The sequence below is a fragment of the Eurosta solidaginis genome, unplaced genomic scaffold (genome assembly GCF_040869045.1).
Source record: "Eurosta solidaginis isolate ZX-2024a unplaced genomic scaffold, ASM4086904v1 ctg00001663.1, whole genome shotgun sequence".
Classification (NCBI taxonomy): Eukaryota; Metazoa; Arthropoda; class Insecta; order Diptera; family Tephritidae; genus Eurosta; species Eurosta solidaginis.
In genome coordinates this window covers 1-10202 of record NW_027137224.1, presented here as the reverse complement: position 1 = coordinate 10202, position 10202 = coordinate 1, and the positions used below count along the sequence as shown (strand labels likewise).

Genomic DNA, 10202 nt, shown 5'->3' with positions numbered 1-10202 from the left:
CAAAATTTGTTACTCAATCTTTTTGGCGCATTAAAAAGTTAATAATTTTAACTTGATTCGAATATATTGGCGGTGCTGTTTCTATAATTTTTTTTAGGTGAAAACGGCAAAAAAATGTATATTTTTGCCAATGGCGGTCAGGTTTAATTTCTAGAAAAACATTGCACGAAAATTGGCAGTCTTAATATATGTTCATATGTAAATGCGTAAATATGAGCATTTTTGTAAGTATTTTAGTAATGAAAGTAAACATTTTTTCGTTTTGGATTTGGCGTCAATTAAATGTTATTGTGATGTAAGAAAATTATGTTTAAACAGAGAATTATAGAATTACTTCGTTCTCATTCAAAACTGATGTAATTTTTATTTTTATACTTAGCGTGCTTTGCAGACAGAGTATATTAACTTTGGGAACATAAATGTTGATCGTAACGTCATAAACGATTCGAGTTAAATATTGACTTCCGTATATCAAAATGCTAAGAATGAAAAAAGGAGTTGATTTGGCCATGTCCGGCTGTCCGTCCGTTTGTCTGTGTACACGATAAAAAAATAATTGGCGGGAAGGGACCTACTTGTTTTATGTCGACTCCGAACGGCATCTACAAGGCATATGAGTGTTCACTGAGAACTTTTCATGGCAGAAATACACTCGGAGTGCTTTCCAACACATTGAAAAAACTTTTTTTCTAAAATTTTTGATGTTGCGTGAACCCAGGATCTTCGGTGTGGTAGGCGGACTACGATACCCTCACACCACGTCGGCCGCCAACACGATAACTTGAGTAAATATTGAAATTTGGTATATGGGTTCCTTGGCACTCATCCTCCATTTCTATGTAAAATGAGCGAAATCGGATTATAACCACACCCAGTTTTTGCATATATAACATTTGGAAAGCACAAAAACTTTTTTGAAAATGGGCTCACCGCCCAGTTGTGATAAAATCAATTTTACAAATATTATTAATCATAAATCATTACAAAATTCAACAGAGAGGTTGCCTTTACTATAAGGAATGCTTCGAAGCAAAATTAACGAAATTGGTTAAGGACCACGCCCACTTTTATATAAAAGATTTTTAAAATGGTCGTGGATGACTAAGTAAGATATATATTTGCAAAAAAGAGCTTTATAGCAATGATCTTAGATTTTCCTAGTGGAATTAAGAGAAGAAATAGGAGATATTAAAATTTTTGAAAATGGGCGTCGCACCGCCCATTTTATGACCCAGCAATTTTCTAGCCATAACTCGAAGAAAAATTAACGGATCGTAATGAGATTGGGTCCTCATATAGCAGGAAATATTTCTAGAAAAAATGGACGAAATTGGTTAAGGACCACACCCACATTTATATAAAAGTTGTTTAAAAGGGTTGTAGACGAATATAATAAGCCATACCTTTGCGAAAAAGAGCTTAATATGAATGGTGTTTTATTTTCACGCCCCTAATCCGTTCAAGCATTTCACAATATTTCTAGAGCCTCAAAAAAATCATTCGAAAAAGTTCGAGATAATTAACTGTACAATTGAAAGTAGAAATAAGGATTAACTCAAGGAGAAAATACGTTTTTCGAATTTTATAATTTTTTTTTAAGTTATACTTCTTAAGTCGAAAACAAAAAAAAAACATGATGAGATTGAAATTTAAATAAATTTATCACAAAAGTCACAGGTTGTAAATGTTGTTCGTGTGTATGTTTGCTGTGAATTGGACAAGCAAACTTGCTTTGAATGGGGTATTTATGGACGTATGTATAGAAACAGCACCTCTATATTTGTATGTATGTACATATATGCTAATGCTTGTATGCAGCTAATGAGCTCCGAAATCACTCCGCCGATATTATACAAACTTGCAGAATAGCTTTACTACAACCCGGAGAGTGTTCCTGTGAAGTTTCTTTCCGTAAAGTGGATCAGGGACCAATATATTCGCACAAAGTCAGTTCACGCTTCGATTTGCCTGAAACTCATTACCGGAAGTTGCTCTGGCAATGGATATAATTTAAAAATAATAACATTCGATTATTTCGCCAATTTATATTACATTTAATATAAGAAAATAAATATTTATTACTTACAATTTTTTTAAATTTAAAATGAATTTTATTTACATTGTTGACTACCTTTTTCCATCCTTTTTATTTTTTTATTGTAACTAATGATGTGCATGCAATTTAAAACTATTTTTTAATGATGTCAAAGAAGTATAGCTTCTCACGCACGTACATGAGTATACACAACTTTTTGTTTTTTTTTTGCAATATCATCGGTCTTTTCAACTCTATATAAATTTGTATAAATATAAAATTTTTTATTATAATAGAACTTCCGATTTAGTTCTTTTTTCTAGAATGTCCTCTGGAATAAAGGATAACCACTTACAACACCAACTGGCGAAGTTATCTTACATTTGGGGGCGCTTGAGAATGCCTTTGTGAGACCAGGTGATATCTATTTGTGCGTGAAAAGTGGTAAGTATTTTTATTTTAAATTCAGAAAATTTCCACTAAGTTCATTCAATTGGGAAAAATAATTGACACACATCACTTTCTCTTCGATTTTAAAGCCTTCTCCGACAGCACAAAAAGTAGCTGCCTATATATCGTTATGTCTAAAATTTCGTCGCCCTGCAAAACTTATATGGCTGTGCAAAATGATGTTGAGCAGCACCATCAGCTCAGTCAGAATTGGCGACCCCCTATAGTCCAGAGAATTAAAATACGCCGGCTACGCTGGCTAGGTCATGCTATGCGAATAAAATATGTTGTTCCAGATAAGAAAGTATTTTCTGCCGGTCTATAGAAGTAGAGGAAGAAGGGGAGCCTACTCCCCTGCTAGGGCCAGGTTGGATACGATTTAAATTCTGATTTGTTTTGTTTTGTTGATTTTCCACCAGAATTAATATTAGAACAATAGATGACATAAAATCGTTCCAATGTACATCGATCTCAATTTCCTTGGTGTTACCAATTGGCGGAAGTTGGCAGAGCGAAGAAGCGACTGGCTACCTTGTTGGGCAGACATAACCGTTCAAACGATTAGCCGCCAATCAAGTTAGTAATGTTGGTAGGTTCAATACGGTCATACTAAACTATTCCTGAGATGGTTGGATTAGTTCGTTGATAGTCCTTATTACTCAAACGTACCGGATTTGTATCCGGCAAATGTACATCAACATCGAAAACACTCTATACCCTTGGGGGAATGTACTTGTCGCTATAAAAATAATAATTAGAATAATCAGTCTTTGACTATGGCGTACTAGCCGGACCCGTGCACATCTCGCGCAACAAAATACAAAAGTCTCATATCAAATATCAACAGAAATCAGCTGTTCTATAAATCAGTCATATATTAATAAACTTACATGCGCTTGCGCTGCTATCTGGCGAATGTTAGAACTGCCGGTAATGCAGTGCTAGTTCTAATCAAATAGTGCAAAAAGATTAGCAATTAGAAATAATATATAAGATAATAATAAATGCTTATAAAATATGAAGCCATCTAAGTGGATCCATGGGCAAACAAAAGAAGTTGAATATTCTTAGAATACAAGTTAAAGAGGTCTTCAAACTAGCACATGCTTTGGTAAGCGGTTTACGCTGGGACTAGTTTTTTATTCTGTTGACGATCTTTAAATATGAACTCTGGTCATTGGCAGCTCTAGCGAAACTAACGTCACGAGGAAACTCTTATCAAAAATACGTATAGTTCTGAGGCTGATGGAGGCAAAGAACGGATACTTGCCACGTTATAGTAACTAGCTCCTCGTGGCGCTTCTGTACATACTGAGTAACTGGAGGACGATACCTCCGATTATGGACCATTTAATACAAGGGTTGGTGACCGATCAATATTAAATATCTTCTATCACGCTACAAATGGCAAGCAAAACGTTCGTAGACTAGCTGAAGACTGAATATGCAGCACTCTTCGATGACATTTCGGGTTGGTTTACTATCAGAGACAGAAAAAATCAGTCAACTGAACCCAAAAGGCTATATGTCCATTAATTTAACATATTTTTTTTCTAAAATGTTTACAATACGCATAACCGAAAGCCAAGCTAGTATATACTGCAACGCATAGAGTACTTATGAAAATAGAGACAATTTCGGAGCTTTGCACAGTGTGTCGGCCCGAGCATTCGTGGACAGTGTCAGCTCGATATAACTGAGTACATCTAGATATAAATCATTCTAGATGGCCAGTGATTATGTCTGTCAAAAATATATGCAACAACAACTGAAAGAACTTTAGGGTTCACAATACAAACTACCAATCGTCTAATTAGAGAAGATAGTTTCCTTGTCAAATTTGGTTTAAAGACGAATCGGTTTCGACGTTATGCCATCTTCTTGAACGAAAAATATCAAAACACAGGAACCGGTTTGCCTCAAAACCAAATTTGACAAGTGATGAAAGGGGAAGTCGTTACAAATAAGATAAAATTATGTAATGTATAATTTTACGATTACAATTCTTTCTCTCTTTTCAGTTAATAAAGCGGAAGCACCACAATTGTACGTAAGTTGGCGTAATCCCTCTAGCGCCATACTAACTCAACAAAATTTACCACACCCAAGTGTAACAACGCATTTAATAACCAGCGAACCTACGAAAGCAAAATCAAATCAAATTCAATACATTTGCAATGATTTAAACAACGCAACAACACAAACTTCACTCAACTCAACACTAATCCCACCAACACATTTAAGCATATTAACACTCGAAATGTTGACGAGTGACGAATTACCGCAATTGTTGCAGCATTTGTTGGTAGGCGTTGAGCATAGCATCGAGCCGGTCTCGTTGAATGATTTGTAGATGCCATACACGACGACGACGATGACGACGGCAACAACAAACATATTGCCGCCGGCGGCTGGTGACACAAACAATAACAGCAATGTGGGCATACGCAGCAGCAATAATACCAACAACAACAATAACCACAGTACCAATAACAGCAGCATTACAAACAGCAACTCACCAAAATGCGCACTACGACGCAGTGAATTGATTACCAAAAACAAAGTGCTTAACAATAAATTCATGTTGAGACGCCTAACGAATCGTCAGGACAGCATGAATTCCATATCATCGGGACAGAGTTGTGGCAGTAGCGGAAGCACCTCGAGCGATGAGCTGTTACTTTGCAACAGCAAAACGATGTTGAGTAACGATGGAGGTGGTGCTGGTGTCTTGTTTGAAACATTCAAGATGTCACCTGCGGGCTCAAGAAATTCGGTAAGCACATCACCAGCATTGCCACTCTTTTGTATGGGTAATACATTTCCACACATCGATAGGGGTGAGGAGAATGCGGATGAGAGGCGAAGTGATGCGCATGGAGAGGGTGAGTTTAATTGAAAAAATATATGTATAAATTAAATAAATGTAGTTATACTTTGATAAATTTAATAATTATAGACTTAGAATACGAAGTCTTCTAACATGTTGAATATGAAGATTCCTAGAGACCTAGGATAACATAAGATAAATAATAATCGTGCATTCTTAAGATTCCCTACAGTAAGAAATCAGAAAAGATCGATATTGTGCGTTGACATTTCATTTGTTTACATTCTGTACTACTCAAACATAAAAACAAACAAGTCTAAATATATATCATTTATACCGCATTTATAAATATGGCTAGATTTATAGCAGTACACACTGGTATGGAAGAGGCTTATAAATCTCCTTCAAGCAGTATATAAAATAACAGCGTGTAATAATAGAAGCATGTGTAGAAGCAACGGATATCTGAAATAAATATAGTTTAAGGAAACTAAAAAACACACAAATGTGGTGCCGTTTTTGTATCTACAATCCACTTAGGCCCGGTTTATCAGTGGTTGGTTAAGCTAAGCTTAAACTAAGCTTGCTTAAACTCTAGTCAAACTTAAACTCCAATTAAACTACTGACTAGTTTTCCAGTCAAATTTTAAGGCCGCCTTTAAGGAGGAGCTGCAAAAGTATCGATATAAATATCGATACATCGAGTAATAGGTTCATGGCGCTATTATCGATGTTTTTTTCTAAATATCGAGTACTGTATTCCCTTTTCTTATTCCTTTTTCTAGCGGCAGAATTACCAGCGTCTAAAAATTGGTAAGACAAATAAAACATGAATAGATAAAATTACATACATTATGTCAGATTTGTGTTTATTTTATATAAGGGGTATTCCATCCCATTTCGACCAATTTTGAACCCGACCCCTTTAGAATTGGCTGAAAGTTTTTCTTCTTTTTCTAGCTTACGAAAGACGTTTTTCAGAAGTTTTTCAAATTTTTTCATCCAACTCAAAAAAAGTTATGAATTTAAAAAAAAACACCATTTTTGTTTTCAAAATGCTATAACTTTTTCAAAAATTGGCCGTTTGGCATCTTTTTTTTTTAATCTTTTTTTAAATGTACTTTTCGGCAAAAATTTTTAAAGTTTTTTTTTTTGTAATTTTTCAGTTTTCGAGATTTTTCGAATTTCGCCCTTTTTTTTCTCATAAAAAATTTCAATCAATTCTGCAATCATCCCCACTAATCTTGGAGTGGGCCGAGAATTTTTTTTTATACTCAGTTGAGCAGAGCTCACAGAGTATATTACGTTTGATTGGATAACGGTTGGTTGTACATATATAAAGGAATCGAGATAGATATAGACTTCTATATATCAAAATAATCAGGATCGAAAAAAAATTTGATTGAACCATGTCCGTCCGTCCGTCCGTCCACCGCCCACTTTTAAAAGAAGGTAATTTAAAATTTTGGCAAGCTGTAATTTGGCAGTCGTTGAAGATGTCATGATGGAATTTGGAAGGAACGTTACTCTTATTACTATATGTACGCTTAAGAAAAATTAGCAAAATCGGAGAAAGACCACGCCCACTTTAAAAAAAAAATGTTTTTAAAGTAAAATTTTAACAAAAAATTTAATATCTTTACAGTATATAAGTAAATTATGTCAAGATTCAACTCCAGTAATGATATGGTGCAGCAAAATACAAAAATAAAAGAAAATTTAAAAATGGGCGTGGCTCCGCCCTTTTTCATTTAATTTGTCTAGGATACTTTTAACGCCATAAGTCGAACAAAAATTAACCAATCCTTTTAAAATTTGGTAGTGGCATAGATTTTATGGCGCTAACTGTTTTCTGTGAAAATGGGCGAAATCGGTTGATGTCAGGCCCAGTTTTTATACACAGTCGTCCGTCTGTCCTTCCGCATGGCCGTTAACACGATAACTTGAGAAAAAATAGATATATCTTTACTAAACTCAGTTCACGTACTTATCTGAACTCACTTTATCTTGCTATGAAAAATGAACGAAATCCGACTATGACCACGCCCACTTTTTCGATATCGAAAATTACGAAAAATGAAAAAAATGCCATAATTCTATACCAAATACGAAAAAAGGGATGAAACATGGTAATTGGATTGTTTTATTGACGCGAAATATAACTTTAGAAAAAGCTTTATAAAATGGTTGTGACAATGTAAAATTGTATAATGGTTTGCCATATTAAGTAGAAGAAACTGAAAAAGTTCTGCAGGGCGAAATAAAAAACACTTAAAATCTTGGCAGGTATTACATATATAAATAAATTAGCGGTATCCAACAGATGATGTTCTGGGTCACCCTGGTCCACATTTTGGTCGATATCTGGCAAACGCCTTCACATATACAACTACCACCACTCCCTTTTAAAACTCTCATTAATACCTTTAATTTGATACCCATATCGTACAAACTCATTCTAGAGTCACCCCTGGTCCACCTTTATGGCGATATTTCCAAAAAGGCGAACACCTATAGAACGAAGGCCCACTCCCTTTTAAAAATACTCATTAACACCTTTCATTTGATACCCATATCGTACAAACTCATTCTAGAGTCACCCCTGGTCCACCTTTATGGCGATATTTCCAAAAAGGCGAACACCTATAGAACGAGGGCCCACTCCCTTTTAAAAATACTCATTAACACCTTTCATTTGATACCCATATCGTACAAACTCATTCTAGAGTCACCCCTGGTCCACCTTTATGGCGATATTTCCAAAAAGGCGAACACCTATAGAACGAAGGCCCACTCCCTTTTAAACATACTCATTAACACCTTTCATTTGATACCCATATCGTACAAACGCATTCTAGAGTCACCCCTGGTCCATCTTTACGGCGATAAAAGGCGTCCATCTATAGAACTTAGGTCCACGCCCTTTTAAAATACTCATTAATACCTTTCATTTGATACACATGTCATACAAACACATTCCAGGGTTTCCCTCGGTTCATTTTCCTACATGGTTATTTTCCCTTATGTTGTCACCATAGCTCTCAACTGAGTATGTAATGTTCGGTTACACCCGAACTTAACCTTCCTTACTTGTTTTTTCATTTAATTGAAAAAAAACTATAAAATTTTATTGTATATTTTCCTAAAAGTACATTTAAAAACATTTTTAAAAAGAAAAATGATCCCGAACGGTCAATTTTTGAAAAAGTTATAGCATTTTGAAAAAAACACCGTTTTCCAACTCAAAATAAGTTTTATATATTTTGAAAAAAACGGTAAAATTAAAAAACGGTGTTTTTTTTCAAAATGCTATAACCTTTTCAAAAATTGACCGTTTGGGATAATTTTTTTTTTTTTAATGTTTTTAAATGGGAAAACATACAAAAAAATTAAAAAATTTTTTTTGTCAATTAAATAAAAAAAAAAAAATTCTAGGCCCACTCCGGGATTAGTGGGGATGATTGCAGAATTGATTGAAGTTTTTTATGAGAAAAAAAGGTGTTTTTTAAAAATTCATAACTTTTTTTGAGTTGGATGAAAAAATTTGAAAAACTTCTGAAAAACGTCTTTCGTAAGCTAGAAAAAGGAGAAAAACTTTCAGCCAATTCTAAATTGGTCGAAATGGGATGGAATACCCACATAATATGTACATATTGTATTTACATAAATATCTGATATTACTTTTAAATTTAGTAAGCACTTTTCACTATTAAAAAAATTCGAATATCATGTAAGCTGAAGGTACCTTTGCAGCTCTACTTTGGGGTATGCTGTTTGTGCGGCAACATTGGTTTTTTTTTATTACTTATCTAGATAATTTGTAGATACGGAAACAGCTGGATTTTGTTTACCCAACAAACATGGAAAAAAATTTTCCGGCGAAATATATAATCATTATTTAATTATTCTCAAACCAGATAGTTCTCGAGTTGTTATCCAACTTCATTTTCCAGTCACTATCCAACCTTTGAGAAATTTTGTAAAATTAAAAGTCTTCCAGTTGATCTCCAACGTCATTAATATTTTCCAATTATTATCCTAATTTCGAGAGATTTTGAGAAATTTACAGTTTCTCAAATGAATATTCAACCCATTTCTCCAGTTGATAATCTTACATTATATATCGAGTTGAGGTGGAGTTAAAAAAAATCTCCAATCAACTACCACTAAAACCAACAGCTGTTTATTGTGAGAAATAAACACCTGGCTGATGCAGTAATGAAGCGTAATTAATTAAGAATAAATTATATAGGCGGCCGCCCGTTGGTGTGATGGTAGCGTGCTCCCCCTACCACACCGAAGATCCTACATCACCATCATTGAATCTTACATTTGAGTCCAGTTAGTGAACCACAAGTTTTAATTGGATTTTTTCAGCTTAAGTAATAGCATATTTTGCTTTATAAAAAGTTCCCTCTTTTGCTGAGTACGCTATGATTCTCGAGTTGAGCCACTGTTTCGAAACAACTATTGAGATTTTATAAGTATGCCTAAATGCTTGTTGGGTATATTCGACGCCATTTCGTACAAACGCAAATAACTGATAGGTTAACTATAGTTTAAACCTGGCAGATCGGCCGCTTAAGCTTAGCTTAAACTTCAGTTAAAGTAGACTGAAAAACTGCAGAATAAGTTTAAGCGTAGTTTAACTGACAAACTGAGTTGAACTTGTACTGAAAAACCGTGCCTTAGATATTTAGTGTTGTTAGCACCGTGGAACTGAGGTTCGTGTCTCCGCTATTAACCACAACTAGTTTTGTAGTGAGTTATTTAACGACTGCCGCCAGTATTCAATAATTACCGCTAGATGGGTTCTAACTCCCCTTTGCGCGTCTAGCCTAGATAGTTACAAACAAGCATACATATAAGTGAAGCTAATATAAGCGT

The 10202-nt window shown here is 34.6% G+C and overlaps 1 protein-coding gene across 1 annotated transcript; it reads left to right on the top strand.

The window, feature by feature from the left end:
* Nucleotides 1-2343: 2343 nt before the first annotated feature.
* On the top strand, nucleotides 2344-5370 carry LOC137236278 (AAC-rich mRNA clone AAC11 protein-like; the record flags this gene model as incomplete). Its single annotated transcript, XM_067758830.1, has 2 exons — nucleotides 2344-2479; nucleotides 4507-5370. A coding segment is annotated over exon 2 (532 nt), but the record flags the coding sequence as incomplete, so codon positions are not given.
* Nucleotides 5371-10202: the final 4832 nt, after the last annotated feature.